At 57.3% G+C, this 19,230-nt stretch overlaps 4 protein-coding genes across 4 annotated transcripts; all 4 read left to right on the top strand.

Annotated features, from left to right (window-relative positions):
* Positions 1-2,279: 2,279 nt before the first annotated feature.
* On the top strand, positions 2,280-4,100 carry LOC147527706 (T-cell activation Rho GTPase-activating protein-like). Its single transcript, XM_086621880.1, has 4 exons — positions 2,280-2,332; positions 2,500-2,695; positions 2,921-3,038; positions 4,066-4,100. The coding sequence occupies exons 1-4, from the start codon at positions 2,280-2,282 to the stop codon at positions 4,098-4,100; spliced, it is 402 nt and encodes a 133-aa protein (XP_086478006.1).
* Positions 4,101-8,182: 4,082 nt separating this feature from the next.
* On the top strand, positions 8,183-10,947 carry LOC147527705 (ubiquitin carboxyl-terminal hydrolase 17-like protein 6). Its single transcript, XM_086621879.1, has 6 exons — positions 8,183-8,324; positions 9,569-9,679; positions 9,755-9,857; positions 10,006-10,073; positions 10,235-10,305; positions 10,861-10,947. The coding sequence occupies exons 1-6, from the start codon at positions 8,183-8,185 to the stop codon at positions 10,945-10,947; spliced, it is 582 nt and encodes a 193-aa protein (XP_086478005.1).
* Positions 10,948-11,201: 254 nt separating this feature from the next.
* Positions 11,202-14,234, top strand: LOC147527704 (ubiquitin carboxyl-terminal hydrolase 42-like). The gene is made up of 5 exons (XM_086621878.1): positions 11,202-11,303; positions 11,632-11,772; positions 11,991-12,091; positions 12,846-12,942; positions 14,085-14,234. Exons 1-5 carry the CDS (start codon positions 11,202-11,204, stop codon positions 14,232-14,234), a joined length of 591 nt encoding a protein of 196 aa, XP_086478004.1.
* Positions 14,235-14,548: 314 nt separating this feature from the next.
* LOC147527703 (uncharacterized) lies at positions 14,549-17,737 on the top strand. Its single transcript, XM_086621877.1, has 6 exons — positions 14,549-14,683; positions 15,079-15,216; positions 15,765-15,920; positions 16,236-16,337; positions 16,764-16,866; positions 17,532-17,737. Exons 1-6 carry the CDS (start codon positions 14,549-14,551, stop codon positions 17,735-17,737), a joined length of 840 nt encoding a protein of 279 aa, XP_086478003.1.
* Positions 17,738-19,230: the final 1,493 nt, after the last annotated feature.

The following is a 19,230-nucleotide window of genomic DNA, read 5'->3' as shown; positions in this document are numbered from 1 at the left end:
TTGGGCAGGAGAGGTTCCAACCATGCCCATGTCATCCTGTGAATGGCCTCTGCCCTCCGTGCAGCGCCTGGGCAGAGAGCAGGCAGGGATGGATGGATGGATGGATGGATGGATGGGTGGGCGGGTGGAGGGCATTCCCTGGCCACCCCATTTCTGGTCCCCAGGAGGGAAGGGCAAAAGCAGTTGCTCTGGCAGGACAGAGGGAGCCAGGGTGTGGGCAGCACCTCTGTCCTGCCCCACGGAGCTTCCACCTGCCCCTGTGCCCTTCCCCATGGGGTAGGTCTGTGCAGGCACCTGCCACTGCCCAGGGGCTGGGGGTCAGTGGGGCCTGACGCTGTTTCTCCTCTCTTTGTGCAGCTCACGGGCGCTGAAGAAGCTGTGGGTGGGCATGTTGCTTGAGTAAGCTGCAGGGATGCTCCAGGCACAGGTGGCCTGGGGAACATAGCTCCCCGGCTGCGGCTGTGGGCAGCTCTCGGGCAGAGCTGCCTGACAAGAGAGAAGAGGCAGCTTGGGGCTCACCCAGCTCTCTCCATGTCCCTTCCCAGTGCGCAGGACACCAGACAGAGCACACAGAGCACAAGTGACCCAGTTTCCATCCATCAAACTCCTGGAGAAGGAGCTGAGCCGCTGCCATGCCATGAGTGTCTCTCTGGTCTGGGCTCTGTCCCCGAGCACTGGTCCTACAGTCGAGGATGAGAGGCATCGCTGCTCACCTTCTTCCACTTCCCCTCTCTTGCCCAGTGGAGGACATTCAGAGCCAGGAGCCTGGAGAGGATGATTGAGGGGCAGGCAGAGGTAAGCATGGCTGCCTTTCATCTGCCTCCAGCTGTGCTGGGCGGCCCGGGATGTGCGGTGAGTGGGGTGAGCTTGTGCGGGAGGGTCCCACCGTGCCACGCAGGGATGGGAGGATACCAGGCATGCCGGCATGTCCTGGCTGGTGTTGCTGGGACAAAACTGTCTGCTCAGGGCAGAGGGCCCAGGAGGGCAGAGGGTCCCAGCTCTGCTGCGCTCGGACTGCTGGTGCCAGCTGGCAGCTCGTCGGCAGCCCTTTGTGCTGTGAGGCTGCTAAGCACAGCCTGGTTCTTGCAGGATGGTGCCAGGCAAGGGCCTCCGCCAGCCCCATCTGGAAATGGAGAGCGACTTGGCCACTCACCAGGTGGGTTTGGGAAGAAAGGCAGCCTCCTGCAGGCGGTGGAGCTGCGCTCACTTGTCCCTTGAGTGTCGCCGTGCAGGCTGCGCACCCCAAGGGAGGATGTCACCTGGAGAAGCAAGGGCACCCGCTTGGCAGCAGCCGCTGGACGTGGATGTGTGGGGACACGGAGCCTCTGCTGCTGCCCAGAGCTTGGAGGGGGACAGGGCGAGGGCTGGGCAAGGCTGTCGCGGTGGCACGCCAGCGCTCAGGAGCCTGCGAGCCAGAGCTGCTGAGCCGGAGCTGCGGCTCCAGCTGCTGGCTCCCTGCCCGTCCTGCCGCACCGCTCAGCACCGTGCTGCGGGCAGGGCAGGGCAGGGCAGGGCAGGCTCCGGGGGCGCTGGCCTGGCAGGCTCCGCTGACGGGCTGTTTCTCCATTTTCCTTTGCAGCAGGAGGGAGCAGCGGGAGGAGGCGGTGGGGGCTGCCCTGGCCCTTTGCTCTGCGGCGGACCCCGGCCGCTGCCCAGGTGCCAGGGCAGGCGGGCTCCGGCTGTAGCAGGGCGCTCTTTGGGCAGCCCCTGGCAGCCCTCTGCGGGGAGGACGGCACGCTGCCCCAGCCCATCCAGGTAATCCAGCCTGGCTAGGGGGTTGCCAGCCCTCCGGATGCTCCAGAGAGGCGGTGGGTGTGCCCAGGAGCTCTGGGGATGGGGGACTGGGCTGTTCACCCCCAGAACACACTACAGGTCCCAGCAATTTCGCAGACAAGTAGCCGGATCTGGGGCAGTGCTCTGGGCACCACTGTTGGAAAGAAGCTCCTCAGCCAAATAACTGTCCTCCTGCCTCTCCTGCAGGAGCTGCTGGCTGTCCTGCAGCGGGAAGGGCCCACCACGGAGGGGATAATTCCACAGTCATGCCAGCAGGATAGAGCTTCGGAAGCTGCGAGAGGCCTTGGACCACAGTGCAGAAATTGACCTGGGAAGCCAGCCTGCACTGCTGCTGGGCAGCATCTTGAAGGTGAGTGCTTCCGAGCTGTGGCTGGAAGAGCTCCTGGCTGGCCCGGAACGTTCAAAGGCTCATCCGGAGCCCTTGGCATTGCAGGAGTTCCTCCAGAGCATCCCTGCCAAGCTCCTTGTGACAGAGCTCTACGAGGATGGCAGCGATGCAGAAGAGCAACAAGGAGGAGAAGATGAAAGAGCTGAAAGCGTAACCGTGGGTAGCAGCCTGCCTGTTGAGCAGGAGCCCTGGCTGCTGGCTGAGAGCCCCCGGGAAGTCGTGTAACACGGCCGCTGCCTCCCACCTGCCTTGGGCGAGTCTGGGCTATGGCAGTGGGCAACAACTGCTTTCTTCACCTTGTGTTCCTGTTCCCTCAGGGTGGCCAGGAAGTTGCCTGCAGCTGACCTCCTCCTCCTCAAGCAGCTGCTGTCTCTGCTCCACCATATCGGCCACAACGTGTCCACCAGCAGAATGACCTCCAGCAACCTGGCCATCTGCGTTGGGCCAAACCTGGTGAGTCCAGCCAACGAGGACCAGCTGCCACTGGAGGCCATGCTGGAGGTGACTGAGAAGGTACGCTCTCTTGAGCAGCCAGCTGCAGCCTTCCCGGCCCGTCAGAGCCTGGCTGTTGAGAGGTCCCTGGCTGCCTCCTCTCTGGAACAAACGCTGGCAGGGTGGCTGCCTGGAAGAGCAGCCCCACAGCCACAGCCTTCTGCGCAGAGGCGAGGGGCAGGAGCGGGAGAGGCTGCTTGCTGGTTTCAGGCAACTGGCTGGAGACCAAGGGTTTGGTGTGTGCAGGTGAACGTGCTGGTGGAGTTCCTGATCGACAACTGCCGGGAACTCTTTGGGGAGGAGATGGCCTTGCTGTCCAGTCTCTCAGCTGAGGAGTCACCAGCGCTCACGGATGGATGCACAGGTATGAGGAGGGGCTGAGAGTTGTCACAGCCTGAGCAGGCAGCTGGTGCAGGGCTTTGGGTAGGTTTTGCCACAGCCATTGTCCACTTCCCAGGCGTCACTTTGCTGCATGGGCTTTTGCATTCCAGAGCTGCCTTTGGGAGAGCAACGTGGCCCTGCAGGCGAAGCAGAGGTGAAGCAGCAGGTAAAAGCCTTCAGGGACGCAGCACTATCTCTGCCTGTCCTCCAGAAAGCAGCAGGGGCAGACACGGTGGTGGGATTGGGAAGGGCAGAGGTACGGCACCGCGGCACAATGAACTGAGCAAGTCTTTTCTTGCTCAGAGGGGGATTGCAGGCTCACTGCTGAATGCTGCCCCCTTCCAAACGCACTCCCGTGTGAACGTGGTGTTCCAAAGTGAGGCCCTCGGAAGAAAGGGCTAATGCCAACGAGCCAGAGGGTTCTTCTCTGTAGAGCTGAGGTAGCAATTTGCCAAACACTTGCTCACAGGTCCAGGGTGTCCCTTGCCCCCTGCTGACACCAGAAATTGAAAACAGAAGAAGAAGAAAGAGAAAGAAGACCTGGGCAGAGGAGAGGGAGCATCAGCCAGAAAGGAAGAGACAGAGACAGAAGACAGGTGCTACAGAAAAAGCAGAAAGATCCAGAACGTCAGGAAGCCCAGGTGTGTGGCAGGCCCTGCTGCCCATTTTCCCCAACTCTGAACACTGCTCTGAGCCAGCCCAACTCTCTGGCGAGGGATGGTGCAGCGCAGGGTTTGGAAAGAACTCCGTGGCAGCTCCTCAGCAGCTCCCGATGGAGCCCCGCTGCGTGGCACAGGGCCACTGTGCATCTCTGCACACGCACCGGTCTCTAAGGGCATCGCACGTGGGGACAAGGGGCCACAGCCATCCCAGAGTCCATGCCAGCAACAGCTCCCTCCTCTGGGCCATGAACAGCTCCTTGTAAGCGACGTTCCCCACAGCCAGGGGAACCTAGTGGTGCCTGGTCCTGCCTTTGTGGGTTATCAGAGCTTTTGTCTCTGTCGTTCCAGGTGCCGATTTCCTGTTAGTTGTTGAACTACTGTGACTCCTGGGCTCCTGCACTTGATGTCCACAATAAAAGAATATTTTCTCTCTTCTGACTATGTCTGCTGTACGATCTTCTGGACTAGGTAGAGGTTATTTTGTGATGAATCGTGGTGGAGGAGCCTGGGATCATCTCTTGCCCCAGGATCCTTTCCAGAAGGCATCAGGGCTGAGTTGAGAGGCTTTAGGAGTGAAGGCAAAGCGCGGAGTCAGGAGGGTTGAGGTTGGAAGGCATCTGTGGAGGTCATCTGGGCCAAGCCCTCTGCTCAAGCAGGGTATCTAGAGCAGGTTGCTCAGGACCGTGTCTCCTTGGGTTTTGAATATCTGCAAGGACAGAGACTCCACAACCTCCTTGTGCAATATGCGTCAGCGTTTGACCCCCCTTGACTGTAAAAATTGTTCTCGTGTGCAGGTGGAATATCATGTGTTTGAAGCGGTGCCTGTTAACTCTGGTCTTCTCAGCAGGAGCCCTTGAGAAGGGTCTGGCTTCCTCCTCTTCATTTCAACCGACGGTTGAAGAGAGTAACTCTGCCCTCCCTTTAATCCATGAGCTCTCAGTCAGCTCCTCATCCATGCCCAGGCAGAGCTCCATGCACTCCAGCTGCTCTGACACAGAGGACAACGCCTCCTCCCGTTCTCCCCTGCCTGTCCTTCCTAAAGAGCCTGTACCTTCCGTTCTGACACTCCAGTCACAGGATTCATCCCACCACGTCTCTGTGATGCCAGTAAGATCATAACCCTGCAGGTGCACACGCACCTCTAACTTTTCTTTACTCCCCATGCTACGTGGCCACCTGCTTTTGTGTAGAGGCATTGAAGTTGAGCCCCTGATGAAGCTGACTTACTGACTGGGGTGTCTGGAGTTCCTTTCTGCTGCTCTTCAGGTGCTCAGCCTGTCTTGATGGAGCTTGATATTATCCCCCTCCCCTGTCAAATCTAGTTTAAAGCTTTGTCAGTGAGCCCCACGAGCCGTTGTGCACAGACCCTCGTTCCCCGTTGAGAAAGGCAAATGCCATCTGGTGCCAGCCAGCCTGGTGCCGTGTGTGCCACCCCATTATCGAAAACCCCAAAATTGTGATGGTAACGCCAGCCACTTTGTCTGAAGGAACTGATAATGGATTAAACTGATTTGTCCCCACGCCGAGGCTGTTTGCCCGCGGCCGTGGCTCGTGGGTGATCCCTCCCTGTTCTCATCTCAACTCTCAGGCCTTTCCTTACGTTTTTTCTCCGCTCCACCCCACTGCGGGGGGAGGAGTGAGCGAGTGACCGCCCGGTGCCTTAGCAGCTGGCCGGGCTAAACTGTGATGATAAGTTTTGTTAATTTTGCTCTGGAAACAAACAGTTTTTACAGACGAATGGAATTGGCTGTAAGTTATGGACATGCCAGGGGCGTTTGCCACAGCCATAACAGAAGCATTTCTGGAACATGGACAGTGACATGGCTGTAACTGAATTTCCAGTCATAGTAGTTATCCATCAGCCTTGGAACGCTGCACAATCTCATGAGTGACGTCTGTCTGTTGAGGGGCAGGGGAGAGGTGCTCGCTGACGAGAATGTACCGGTCTGTACCGTTGGGTATCGGAATGGTTTAAGGATGCAGCGTAACGTGTGTTGGTGAGCAGGGATTTTAGTAACGAGAATGAGACACAAAGGGGTGGTTAGAAGATGTATAAATGTATTAAATCACGTAGAACCTGAGCATGACGCAAGTGGCGTGGGATAAGGGGTGGAGATCGTGTTGGCTCTGGCTGGGACGGAGTTCAGTTTTTTCCCAGCAGCCCTCACAGTGCGGTGTTCTCTGTTGGCAGCGAGGAAGGTGTTGAGAGCACAGCAGTGTTTGGGCTACTGCTGAGCATCTAGGCTGTCCCTCCAGCATCCCTCCCAGAAGGCTGGGAGTGAGCAAGAGGTTGGGAGGGGACAGCTGACCCAAACTGACCAAAAGGATGTTCCATACCGTAGGACATTGTGCTCAGCATCAAAAACTAAGAGAAGGGAGGAAGGGGGTGGGCGTTAGTCATCAAGGCGATGGCCAGAGCAACCACTACGCACCCTGAGGCCCTGCTTCCCAGGGAGTGGCTGGCTGTTGCCTGCCGATGGGAAGTACAGAAGAAATCTTGTTCTGTGTTTCCCATTGCTTCCGTGCAGAGCCTTTGCTTTTCTTTATTACGCTGCCTTTATCTCAACCCACGAGATCTTTTTCATCTTAATTTCTTCCACCCTGTCCTGCTGAGGAAGGGAGTGATAGAGCAGCTGGGTGGGCACCATGTGGCCAGCCAAAGTCAAACCAACAAAAGGCCTCACTGTCCCCGCCCTCCCTTGTGCAGGGGGGCAGGACATCCCATGGACGGCCATACTGCCCCACCTGTCCTTTGTGCACAGGGGCAGGACATCCCATGGACGGCCATACTGCCCCACCTGTCCTTTGTGCACAGGGGCAGGACATCCCATGGAAGGCCATACTGCCCCACCTGTCCTTTGTGCACAGGGACAGGACATCCCATGGAAGGCCATACTTTTCCCACCCTCCCTTGTGCACGGGGGCCAGAACATTCCATGGAAGGCCACACTGCCCCGCCCCCCCTCTGTGATGTCATTGCCGGGACACCTATATAAGGCCACTCGCCCACCCCAGCAGTGGCAGACGCTGTCTTGGCTTCGGCGCGGTGGCTGCACCGGGCTCAGGGGCTGCCACCCCTCGCAGACCCAGGAGCGCAGCCGCTGTTGTGGAAGAGAGTCCGTAAGGACACACCTGAGTGGGAAGTCTCAACAGCACAAACTGGGACGTGCTGCTGGGTTTCCTGCTGTCGTGAGCAGTGGAAGATTTTCCAGTTGCCTTTTCAGTTCCTCCTTGAGGTCAGTGTCAGATCCTGATTTGCTCTGGACGGGTTTAGTCTCCAGTAGCGGTGGGATGGCTGCTCAGAGTCTGGATTCAGTTGTTCCCAGGAGGTGGTGTGGGTTTTTGGGAAAAGAAATCCCCATGATGTCATGGATGGGCAGATAGATTTAGTGGCTTCACTCTGTGCCAGGCTGTACGCTGAGTACTGTTGGGCTTGTGCTTCCTTTTGGCGAGAAGGATGTAAAAGGAGTTGGAATTAGGGAGCTCTGGAGAGGCTGTGAAACCCGGGCAGGGGTAAAGGTGTGGGGTGAGTTTTGCTGAAACGGTTGGCGACCAAACGGAGAATGCTCAATAGGAGTTTCTTGGTGTCCTGGGAGTTGAGCCTCCTGGGAAACCTAAACAGAGTTTAAAAAATGCCCAGCTGCTGAAGGGCCCTTCTTCCCCAGCGCTCTGGCATGAGCGCTGGGCAGGCGGGCACACAGAAACCTTCCCGGCTTTTTTGTGCGTGTCAGAACGTCACATCCAGACGAAAGCCATCCAGAGCTTTCCCCTCTGTTCCTGAGAGGAGCGATGGACACAACGGGGAACGACTCCTGTGAGTAACGGCTTCAACAGCAAGCCTGGACTTTGTGAATCCCCAAAGGCAAGGGACGTGGCTGGCATGAATTTTGGTGTGCTCGCAACCTAGAGTGAATTCTGGGATGTTTCCTGACAGCAGCCGGGCTTGCCCAGGTGTTTTTGATTAGACACAGAAAAACGCCTTTTGTCACCCCTCTGCCACGATGTACAAGACTTTGAAAGATGACATTGCCCGTAGAAAGTTCTGATGTCAGCAGGGTTACCTTCTGTGATGGGTACTTGCTGGTTTTCCTCAAGTTACAGTCAGGAAAAGGGAAGACTTAACCTGATAATCCAATTCAAGGCTCTAGAGGGAAAGGAAGGTAGCCTGAGGCACGGAAAGCAGAGGGTGGCTTTGTTGGATTCTGGCAAAGTAAGCAGGGGAACAGACTGTTTTCCAAACCTGTTTCTTGACCAGTAAATTTCAATGGCAATGTTAGGCTTCCCCCGATGTTTCTGCGCTGGAGGATAGAGCTGGTTGTCCTGCGTGCTCCTGTACAGAGCTCGACTTTTAAAATACGCTTTTGTGCAACTGCATCGTCTCAACTCTTTCCAAATGTCATTTCCCTGCAGTCGTTGCTGTGGGCATGGCTCCACCACAAAGGAGCCTCTTTCCCTGGAGATCTGCATGGAGTGGCAGCAAAGACAGAGTGTTGGAGCGGGACTCTACAACCTGGGCAACACGTGCTTCCTCAACTCGGTCCTGCAGTGCCTGACGTACACCCCTCCTCTGGCCAACTACCTGCTCTCTCGTGAGCACAGCCAGTCATGTGAGCACTTCTAGGAACATCTCCTTGTAAATCTGTCGGGCACTTCCCAAGGATTCCCAGAAGCTGCAATATGATTTAGGAGAAAAGCAGCCCTTCTTTGTCAACCCCCTGAGTGGGTGTTCTTTGAACGCTCAAGCCTAGAAGCCACTTGTCAAGTTGTCGTGGCTTAGCCCAGCCAGCAGCTAGGCTACCGCCTCGCTCACTCGCTCCTCCGCCTCGGTGGGGCAGCGAGGAGAAATCAGAAGGAAAGGGCAAAACCGGTGGGTTGGGATAAGGGCAATTTAGTAGAACAATACCAGAAGAACGAGAAAGGAACCTGAAACCAAGCTTGCTCCTGACCCAGGAAGCAAGTCCCCGTCCAAGCTCTCTCCCCCGGTATATACTCTGAGTGTGTTGGCACAGTGGGTCCAGAGGAGGGCCACAAAGATGATCCGAGGGCTGGAGCACCTCTGCTATGAAGACAGGCTGAGAGAGTTGGGGCTGTTCAGCCTGGAGAAGAGAAGGCTCCGGGGTGATCTTATTGCAGCCTTCCAGTACCTAAAGGGGGCCTACAGGAAAGCTGGAGAGGGACTTTTTACAAGGGCATGTAGCGATAGGACAAGGAGCAATGGATTTAAACTGAAAGAGGGGATATAAGGAAGAAATTTTTCACTCAGAGGGTGGTGAGGCACTGGAACAGGTTGTCCAGAGAAGTTGTGGATGCCCCATCCCTGGAAGTGTTCAAGGCCAGGTTGGATGAGGCTTTGGGCAACCTGGTGTAGTGGAGGGTGTCCCTGCCCATGGCAGGGGGGTTGCAACTAGATGATCTTTGAGGTCCCTTCCAAAACTCTAACCATTCTATGATTCTATGGGATTGAATAGCCCACTGGCCAGGCTGGGTCTGCTGCCAGTGCTGTGTCCCCTCTCAGCTTCCTGCAAAAAAGTTAACTCTTTCCCACCCAAGCCCAGGACGCATACCTAGGTGTGTCCATCTTCAGAAAGGCACCTCTCTCTAGCCCCGAGTCTTGGTCCCTATTCCTGCAAGTTAAACTCTCTTCGCTTATTGCACAGAAAACTTTGGTCAGTTCAGCATCCCTCTGAAGCAATCTTTCTAAGGCACTAAAATGTTGCGGGCTTATTGGGACGTTGGAATCTTGGGACAAGAGGAGTGGAGACTGTTCTTATAACTTCAAGATCTCCATTAGATTTACCATTGCTAGGGATATTCTAACCTGAGGAGCTTGCTTCCCTCTCTCTCTCTTCAGGTCGTCAGAAAGGCTTCTGCATGATGTGCATAATGGAAGCACACGTTCACCAGGCCCTGCATTCCTCAGGCCGTGCCATCCGGCCTACTGCTGTCACCAGTGTCCTCACCCGTGAGTCCTTTCAGGTGCTTTTACAGGTTTTCTTCCCTTCTTGTAGGAGAGAACTACTAACATCTTCTTTCACAGGAATAGGAGAACATTTCCGGCCTGGCAGGCAGGAAGATGCCCATGAGTTCTTGGGCTGTACTCTCAGTGCCATGCAGACAGCTTGTCTGAGCGGAAGCGGCAAGTAAGCACAAGCAAATTACATTTTCCGATGTTCCCGAGCCCTTTGGACTCCTTGATGGACTCCCGTCAAGAAAGCCCTATGGCCAGGGCTTTCGGACAAAGGAGAACTCTTGGAGGTGATAGCTCTCTGCCTTACCCTTTCTTTCCAGCTGGGACATCTCTTCTCAAGAAACTACCATCGTCCATCAAATATTTGAGGGCCTTCTGATCTCCAGAGGTACTTTTCCACAACTATTGCTCCCCTTGGAATTGTCTGTGCCCTTCTGTCTGCCTGTGATACACAGCTGACCATGTCACTGGCATAGTAGGTATGAAGGACAGAAACCAGCACAGCCAGTCAACTTCCCCTATGGCTGAGCATTTTGATTTGTCTTCCAGTCACGTGCTTGAGCTGCAAAGCGGTTTCCAGTTCCTACGAGGCCTTCCTGGATGTCCCTTTGGATATCAAAGTAAGAGAGTTTGCAATTGTGCTTTGAGACATCCCAAAGCCCCTGTACCTTTCCAGAATCCACGCATTTGGCTTAAAAACTTATACAGCGAGTGCAAGAGAGCTTGGTGGTAGGTGGCAAGTGGAATGGACTGTGTCTGTCTGGGGAGGCCACGGCAGTGGTCTCCCTGTAGGCTCTGGCTTTAAGCCGGACACACGTGATCCTCTCTGCACCCTTGGCGAGCTCTCATCCTTCGTCCTTTGCCCCTCCTGAACACCCGTCTGACTCCCAGGCTGATACTGTTTGTATCGTTGTCATTATTGATGACCCTGCTTACCGTTGGTAGTTGAACTGAGTGGTGGCACAGAGAGGAAGCTCTTGGTAGCCCCGGGAATCCCTGGGAACTGTGGGAAATGTCCAGCAAAATACCCTCTTTCTGCCTCTTTCTGACACTGCTGGTGGGTTCACAGTGGGTCTGCTCGGCGTCAGCTACCTGGGCCCTCTTGTCAGCTCCTCGGAAGTGTTTGGGCCAGGGCGTTTCCCCGAGCTCAGCGCTCTCCTTTCTCACCCCTCCAGGCAGCCTCATCTGTCACCGCAGCTCTGGAGGACTTTGTGAAACCCGAGCAGCTGGACAACGAAAATGCTTATAGATGTGGCAAGTAAGATGACTACTAACCACATACGAACACTAGATCCGGCGTGAAGGTGCTGCACGTCACTGAGCACAAGTTGTCTTTTCATGTCGGTTTAACGCACAATAATGTGACGCAATTTTTAGAAAATATGGTCCTATGGTACTGAGAAGCCTTAAAATAGCATAAGGACACGTCAGACCTGACAGCTTGTCTGGCCTCCCTGGGGGAAGACAAGGTGCGCTCCAGCACTTGTCTCTGTGCTTGGTTCCCAGGTGTGACAAGATGGTCGCTGCCTCCAAGAGGTTCACAGTCCATCATGCACCCAGGGTGCTCACACTGTGCCTGAAAAGGTTCGACGCTTTCACGGGCAGGAAGATCTGCAGGGTGAGTACGCGATTGGAGTGCCCCTTCCTGGGGCGGGAGACTTCCCAAAGCAGGACGCTCTTTCACGAGCTGTTCATGTTGGGCTTTTCGTGCTCCCTTCTGGGGAGACGAGTGTTGCCGTGGGAAGACAAAATGGACTCTGCTCTGACAGAGCTGCTTTGGCCAAGAACAGCTTCCTGCCACCCAAACCATTGCGTGCTGCTTCAGGGAAAACCGAGTGCTCATGAGCCGACGAGATGTGAATTATACACCTCTAGCCTTTCCTCTGGGAAGGCTGTTTCATGTAGTGGTTCAGGATAATTTCTGAGCCCTCTTGGTCTCTCCGTAGGTTGTGAAGTATCCTGAGTACTTGGATCTTCGGCCATACATGTCCCAGGCAGCCGGAGAACCAGTCCTCTATGCCTTATATGCTGTCGTGGTACACAGCGGTCCCAGCTCTCATGCAGGACACTATTTCTGCTACACAAAGGTAAAGAGCAACTTCCTTCCTAGCAGGGGAAAAGTGTGTGCTGGGGAAGACAAACTTTCACGGCAGCGTTACTGGCAGCCAAGGTCTGGGAGGAGAAGGTCTCCTTAGGGGCTGGATTGGATGTGTTTTGGCACACTCTCGGTTCTGTAATTTTCTGCCCGTGTTTTTGTGGAGAAACCATGCAGTTCATCTCCAGGTATCCATGCGCTTCTTTGCAGGCCGCCGATGGACTGTGGTATAAGATGAACGATGAGTCTGTGAATAGTCGTGGCATCGACAAGGTTCTCCGGCAGCAAGCCTATTTACTGTTTTATGTCAGGTAAGAACAAGTGTTAAAATGTCTTTAGAAGACGTTTCTTTTCCCTGGCTCTGCTATTTCTCTTCTCATCCTCCTGAGCGTTTCTCTTTCTGTCACAGGAGACGGTTACTACCTGCACCATTCTGTGCTGTCGAATCTGAACTTCCCCATGTCAGTCCTTATCTTCCCCGGCTGCTGCCCTGGTGTGAACTGCTTCTTGTCTGCTAGCTGAAGCTGGCTAATGTAGGGAGGAGTACTTCAGGGGGGCTGCAGGAAAGATGGGGAGGGACTCTATCAGGGAGTGCATCAGGCCCAGGCATAACGGTTTTAAACTGAAAGAGGGCAGGTTTCGATGAGATCTAAGGAAGAAATTCTTCCCTCTGAGGGTGACGAGGCACTGGACCAGGTTGCCCAGAGAAGCTGTGGCTGCCCCATCCCTGGCAGTGTTCAAGGCCAGGTTAGATGGGGCTTTGAGCAAGCTGGTGTAGTGGAAGGTGTCCCTGCCCATGGCAGGGGCGTTGGAACTAGGTGCTCTTGAAGGTCCCTTCTAACCCAAACCATTCTAGGATTCTATGAAATGGAGGCTGGAGCAGGTAGAAAGACGAGGACTTGCTCTGACAGGGGCAGAACCTGGTGGGAAGACTCTCATCAAATTTCCCCTTTGTAGTCTTGGTTACATCATCCCATTGTTGTAGAAACCACTCCAAGAAAATGGCTGAACCCCAGAGGAGGCTGCAAGAACAGCCCTAACAGAGATCACTTTTTTTTCCTCCAGGTGCTCTGATTTGAAAACTGGAGAAAGGGCTTCTTCCTCACCAGCACCATCGCATGTCCATTCCTTCCCTGGTCAGCGGGGCACTGACAGCAAGCAGGTGGGTTCTGTGGGACCACAGGGTCTGCCTCATTGGACTAGGTTAACTAGGGCACCAGATGCACAGTGGATTTCTTTCTGGGGTCTTGGCATTGCTCTCTTTTCCCTCCCACACTGCAGCCAGCTTTCTTCACAGCTGCAACGCTGCTCCCTCTCAAAGCATCCCTCCTAGCTCCATCCCATTTGTCCACCTTTGGCCCTTCTGCCCTTGCAGCCCGCCAGGAGAGCCTTTGGGAGGCCCTGAGCTGTCCCCCTGCTCTGGTCCTTTCAGGAGGAAAGGGCAGGACCTTTTCACAGCTGTCTTTGCAGGACATGGCGGTGGGCATGGAGGACCCTCCAGGGGACAGCAGCTCCTCCACAACAGCCAGCACCAGCCAGCTAACCTGGGCACGTGCAGGGGAGGCATGTGCAGGCTGGTCAGGGCCCATCTGGCCAGGCACATTGATTATCACCACCTTCTACGTGTGCATCTACTTGCATCTCTGCCTCTGTGCCTGTATCTGTGCCTGTGTGAGGCTGACGTCCAGAAGGAAAGCTGCGTTCCTGACCTGCAGTCAACCATCTGACTATGCGCTGCAGACTGTGCAACAACACAGGAGAGCAAGAACAAACAGGGAAGAACGACAAGAACAGGAGCGCAGATTCAGCTCTTCTCGCTGGGGAAATGTCTCCCTCTGGCAGCACTCCACCGGCCAGAGGAACGGTGACAGAGAGAGGGCTCGGAGCAGATCCCCGCAGCGGGGTGATGATCTCTGTAGCTGGATTGTGGACACCTTGGACTGCGGCCATACAACAGGGAGGAGGAGGAGAACTATTCCTCAAGGTCATGACCACACTCGCAGTGTTGGCAGAGTTTCAGAGCCCTCCAACAGGCGCTCACAGCCGGCTCCTGCACCCAATGCTGCTGGGGAGCCAGCCCTGCTAACGCAGAGAGAGCGGAGCAGATCCCCACAGCGGCACAACTGTCTCCAGAAAGGATATTTGGAGACGACGGACTATCACCCCTCAGTAAGGAGGAAGAGGCGGAAAACAAGTTGATGCAGCACTGGGGCTGCTCTCGCTGCCCAGTCGAGAGCCGCCATCGGGGCACTCGGTGTGACATCCCTGTCTTCTCTCCCCCTTCTTCTCCTGCAAATGTTTTAGGAGTCGCTCAAGTCCAACATGGATGCGTCGGGCGAGCACAGGATGGACAATGCCGTTCGGATGCTGACCCACACGCAACCGCATGACGTGACGGTGACCCTCCTACGCTGCTCCCCATGGTGCAACAGGTACGGGCCGTGCCTGCCTTAGTGGCTCAGGGCTCACCAGCCCAGCAGCCCTGGGAACCCATCCCGTGCGGGCTGCCAGACAGATGGAGATTTTTCAGGACCCTTTGGCCCCTCCATTTCCCAGCCCTGCCATGTCAGCCCCAGCACCCGCTGCCGTGGCCCCTCCCTGCCCCTCAAGGCACCCGCAGAAGCGGGCCCACTGGGTGCTGCTGGCACGGGGCAGTGGGCAGAGGCAGGGCTGGCAGCCAGCCTAGGACCCTGCGGTGCCCCAGGCCACGGTGCTGTGGCCAAGACCCTGCTGACAGAGAGCTCTGCCCCTGCAGAGCTGCTGCGACCATGTGGAGCGCGATGGTCTCCACAAGCAAGACCGCAGAGAAGGAGCTGCTGGAGCTGCTCTGCGTGCTGGAGGACTGTCCGCAGCACAGCACGTCCACCTCCGACGGGAACACCACAGACGTCTTTGCCCCGGCTGTGAGTTTCTGGAGCGGGTCTTTGCTCACCACCAGCATCGCCTCTCCGGGTGGCTCTGCATCCTTCCCTGCTACAGCATCTCCCTGCCTCATGTGGCTGCGAGGGAAGCCCCGTCAGGGGGGCTGGGGCAGAGGGTAGGCTGTGCTGCCTGCCTGTGGCCCTGTGCTGCTGGGGGGATGCTCGGCCCCAGCCATGTTCCGTGCCCTCCATGGGTTGCTCTGGCTCTTCCCTTGTGGCTCCTTGAGGGCCGAGCGATGGGGGGCTGCCAAGGGCGGGTGCTCAGAGGCTTGGCCGCCTGCGCCAGTGCCCGCACCCCATGCTGCCGGCTGGGCCAGCCCTGCACGGAGCTGGGGTCCTGCTGACTGGCACCCCTGTCCCTGCTCGGTGTGTTGCAGCTCCTGGCCTGCCCTGACGTGAAGGGGGAGGAGGACCGCATCCTGCAGCTCATCCCCGAGTACCTGCGGAGCGAGTGCACAGCGCTGCGTCGCCTGGCGCTCAGATGCCTCATGGTGTTCTGGGAGAGCCCCGCGATGGTGAGCCAGGGGCACCGGGGGGCCGGCCAGGGGGTGCCGGGCACCGCAGTAGCTTGGCCGTGTCGGGGCTTCAGGAGCTGCGGTAGCTGCTCCCAGCTCTCCTGCCTCCCCGTTCACCTGCCCGAGTTCTTTGGGGCACAACTTTGGTTTCTGGCCCCGAGGCAGCAGCGTGGGGTCGAATCGCCCGAGCGGCTTTGGCAGTGCAGCCGTTTATGGCTTCATAACCCCGCGTTGTGTTCCGCACAGGCCGAAAGAAGGTGGTTCCTGAGGCAAAGCCTCATAGAGCTGCTGCAGGACAAAGACACGGAGATTGTCAGGACGATCCTGCTCAGCGAGGTGCTCCTGCCCAGAGACATCCCCGTGACCACCTCGATCGCTCTGCAGCTGGCTGAGAGGCTCCGGCCGCTCTTTGACAACGTAAGGCTTTGTGCCCCCACCTGGGTGCTGGGTGCTGCCAGGAAACTTTGTGCCCTGTGGGTTTTCAGACCTGTGCCCAGGTGGGCCTGGAGCAGCCGGTGCTGACGTCTTGCCCTCTTCCTCTGCACCAGGAGTCCAGCTATGTGCGACTGCTCTCCATCCGAATGTTCCGAGATGTGATGCAGTCTGCAGAGACATCGGGAAGAAAGCAGCTGAAGGCGCAGGTGCGCCAGAGCCTGCTCCCGCTGCTCTGCCACTTGCACGATGAGGACCAGCACGTGGCAGAGGTGAGGATTTCTGACGTGCTGGGGTCCCCACGGGAGGTGGCTCGGCCGCCTCCTGCCCTGGCGCCTCGCGGACTGTGGCGCTCCAGCCTCCTCCTGGCCCTGGCTACGGAGCAGCAGCTCTGGGGGACCTCTGTCCCCCAGACATGGGGGTTGCCCCCGTCCTCTGCCTGGTCACTGAACGACCAGCGATGGACACGTTCCCCAGCTGCTGCATCTTCCCACCAGGGCCCAGGGGAGGCCCTGAGCCAGGTGCGGGGAACGCCGATCCGGTGCCCTGGGCAGCGATGCCATCTCTCATTCTCTGCTGCTCTCCAGGCCTCTCGGGAAACCCTCCTTGGAGCTGCCAAGTTCCTGAGAAAGAGGAAGCTCTGCCAGCTGCTGAAGAGGGAGCAGACACAGGCAGTCGGCGAGTGCCTGGTAAGGATGGTCCCAAAGCCCCAGACCCAGCCTGGACAAACCTCCTGCCTCCAATGCCCAGCATATGGAGCTGGCAGCTGTGTCCCTGCCCACTGCTGCAGCCCATCACCACCAGCCTGTGCCCCACACTCACTCCCTTCCCTTGGGCATACGGTCCCATGGGCTTTTCTCCAGGCTCCTCTCCCTCCCCGAGCCCGGGGACGCCAATGGAGCCCTGACCCAACGGGCCTTTGGCAACAGAGTGGCACCACAGCTCCCCGGGCAGCACCCAGCCCTCTGCTCCCTCCAAACCCTGGCACCAGCCGGCTGCCGGCTGGGCATCGTGGGTGTCCTGGCAGTGGAGGCCAGTCTGGGGCGCAGGGACTACGCAGCCGAGGGAAAGAGTCTGCACCAACCCTTCCCTCCATGCCCTTGCGCTCTCTCCAGCTGGCAGAGTACAGCGGCAGAGCAGAGGAGTTCCTGCACCAGTCCCTGCCGTACCTGCAGAGCCCACATGAGTCCACGCGGGAGGCGGCCGTCAGGTTCCTTGGTGAGCCACAAGCCCCGGGGATTCCTCCCTGCCCCACTGCAGCTTGGCCCCAGCCCTGCTGCTGCACCGGCAGAAGGAGTCGGCCCAGTGGCTGTGGAGCCCTGACTACCTGACGCCAGGGCAGGGCAACCACGGGGCTCCCTGCCACCCTCTCCCACCCCTGCCCTTGGGCGTCACGCTCGGGGAACGGCCCGGGCTCGGCGCTGCCGAGGGGAGGGAAGCGTGCAGCGGGGCTGCTGTGGGAAGCTGTGCTGCTGAGGCTTGCAGGGTCTGTGACGGGCTCTGTGTTCCCAGGGCTCGCTGGGCGGCGCGTGAGAGGTCAGCGGGAAGAGAAGCTCCAGAACATCTGCAAGGGTGAGTGAGGGCAGCGGGGTGTCAGGTGGGGCTGGCGGGGAGGACAAAAGAGCCTGGGCAGGGAGATGCGATCCCTGCCTCGGCTGGGGAGGGCTCTGCTCCCTGCCTGGACGAGGGGTGGCATGGGCAGAGCAGAGAGAGATTTCAGGGGCATGTGGAGTATTCGTGGCCAGCACCTTCCAGTGGATCCTGTTGGCCCCTGCTCCCTCCTGGCCACGGGAAGAGCAGGGTGAGGTGGCCCTGGCAGGAGGGGATCCTGGGGTCCCTGCAGATCTGGGCTCTGACCTTGGCTCTGTTCCTCTCTGTTCCAGCCCTTCAAGACATGGCAAATGACATCAGCCCCTCCGTCTCAAACCTGGCAGCTGAAACCCTGTCGCTGCTAAGACCTGCAGAGACAAGTCCTGCCTCTGGATTCCGGCTGTGGGCGCTGCCAGACCAGCTCCGCAGGGCATGGAGGAGGCGGCCTCGTCTCTGGGACAACGGCTGGCTGTGCTGCTGGAGCTCTGGGCAGAGCTGATCCCAGCAGCTCCATGTGCTGGGGCCACCTCAGCCTGCAGGAGAGGCTGGGTGGCTCCTGTGCAAGGCAGGCGAGTGGCTGCGGGCGCATCTTGCTTGCCTTCCTCCACAATATTGACCCCCCTCAGCTCAGCTGGTTGGGGCGACTCCTCAAGACGGTGGTTGAGGGAAGCTGCGCAGCAATGGTGCCCATCCCCGTGTGTGGTTGTGGCCAACTACCAATAAATTGTTTCTCTGCACCTGTCTTCCAAAAGTGGAGTTCGTGGATGTTTTCTGGGGGAGATCTGCCTGGTTGTGGAAGGCGGAAGAGCCGGACACAATGTTTGTAGAAGTGCTCCATCAGAGCCCAGAGTAGCTCCAACACTTGGTAGCTTTGCTTCTGTGAAATCCCAGGTTCACCTGGGTCACCAAGCTTTGGAAAATGTCCTTGGGTGGCCAAGGCTGACTTGCTGATTTGCTCTCCTAGGTGCTGGGCTTTCAGGGGTCCTCGGCGCTCTCCTGGTGAATGCACAGAGGGGTCGTCTCTCCTGGAAATGCTCTTTTGCCTTCCCAGCAGATAAGAAGGAGAAAACAGCCAACTTTCCTACCCAGGAACTACAGCCAGAGAAATGAAACAGATGAGGGTCCAGCTGAGGGACGCCAGACTGCTCCAGTTGCTCACGTCCATTGGCAAAGAGGTGGTGTCGAGGTCACACAACTGCTCCATGTTGACGGAGTTGGAGAGGCAATCCTTGGTCCCTTCATCCCAGGAATGCTGCAGGAAAGAAGTGGCCATGAGGGTCTCATCAAAGTCTGGGTTGTTCTGGTTGGCTTCAGTGAGGCGCTGCTCCTGCCCCTGGGCACAGTCGATGTGCCCGGGTGCTGCCAAGTCCACATCGTGCAATATGGAGCTCGTTGGAGTCGTGAGCTCCAGCTCCCCAAAAGTGGAGGTGTCTCTGTTCAGGTTGGTGTTGAAGACAGCTTCCCAGTCAAAGTCACCTTTGAGCGATCCCAGCTGGGTCTGCTCTTCCTGGGTCAGCAAGGCAGAGTTGGAAAGCTAAGAGGCCTTGGCCATTCACTGGGGTGAGGGCTGCTTGCGCTTTTGCCCTGCTTTGGCATCAGCTGGATTCCAGTTCTGGTCGCCAGTGACTTCTTCAAACTCTTTCAGCAGCTGCTGCAACTCCCTGTAACCTTGAGGATGTTACTGGTGGCTCATCCTTCTCCTGAGGCACCTTGATGAAGCACTTACTGAACGGGAGGTTGTGTTGGATGAAGTTCTAGACCCAAAAGGGAAAAAAAAACAAGGTTGAAGGCTTGTCTGCTGCTGCAGCACCTGCCTGCATGAGGAGGCTGGTGGAAAGGCACATTTTCAGCAAGGACCTTTGGGGAAAAAGAAAGCAGAAATGGCAACATCAAGACATCCCTGGCTATGTGCCCATCTGAAAGTCCCCTGCCCCGAGTCACTGGCAGTTTTCTTGCCTCCTGTCTAACCCAACTAAGGGTGGTGGGAGCCAA

Source organism: Tauraco erythrolophus, chromosome 16 (assembly GCF_009769465.1).
Source record: "Tauraco erythrolophus isolate bTauEry1 chromosome 16, bTauEry1.pri, whole genome shotgun sequence".
NCBI classification, from domain to species: domain Eukaryota; kingdom Metazoa; phylum Chordata; class Aves; order Musophagiformes; family Musophagidae; genus Tauraco; species Tauraco erythrolophus.
The sequence above is the reverse complement of the archived record's forward strand: the minus strand, read 5'-3'. Positions and strand labels throughout refer to the sequence as shown.

Coding starts and splice junctions, on each gene's coding strand:
- LOC147527704 (XM_086621878.1), top strand. CDS start 11,202: ATGGTCGCTGCCTCCAAGAGGTTCACAGTCCATCATGCACCCAGGGTG. Junction 11,773..11,990: donor ACTATTTCTGCTACACAAAG/GTAAAGAGCAAC, acceptor GCTTCTTTGCAG/GCCGCCGATGGACTGTGGTA. Junction 12,943..14,084: donor GGGGCACTGACAGCAAGCAG/GTGGGTTCTGTG, acceptor CAAATGTTTTAG/GAGTCGCTCAAGTCCAACAT.
- LOC147527703 (XM_086621877.1), top strand. CDS start 14,549: ATGTGGAGCGCGATGGTCTCCACAAGCAAGACCGCAGAGAAGGAGCTG. Junction 15,921..16,235: donor AGGACCAGCACGTGGCAGAG/GTGAGGATTTCT, acceptor GCTGCTCTCCAG/GCCTCTCGGGAAACCCTCCT. Junction 16,867..17,531: donor GGCGGCCGTCAGGTTCCTTG/GTGAGCCACAAG, acceptor TCTCTGTTCCAG/CCCTTCAAGACATGGCAAAT.
- LOC147527706 (XM_086621880.1), top strand. CDS start 2,280: ATGGCAGCGATGCAGAAGAGCAACAAGGAGGAGAAGATGAAAGAGCTG. Junction 2,333..2,499: donor AAGATGAAAGAGCTGAAAGC/GTAACCGTGGGT, acceptor CTGTTCCCTCAG/GGTGGCCAGGAAGTTGCCTG. Junction 3,039..4,065: donor GCTCACGGATGGATGCACAG/GTATGAGGAGGG, acceptor CTGTCGTTCCAG/GTGCCGATTTCCTGTTAGTT.
- LOC147527705 (XM_086621879.1), top strand. CDS start 8,183: ATGGAGTGGCAGCAAAGACAGAGTGTTGGAGCGGGACTCTACAACCTG. Junction 9,680..9,754: donor TGTCACCAGTGTCCTCACCC/GTGAGTCCTTTC, acceptor CTTCTTTCACAG/GAATAGGAGAACATTTCCGG. Junction 10,074..10,234: donor GGGCCTTCTGATCTCCAGAG/GTACTTTTCCAC, acceptor TTTGTCTTCCAG/TCACGTGCTTGAGCTGCAAA.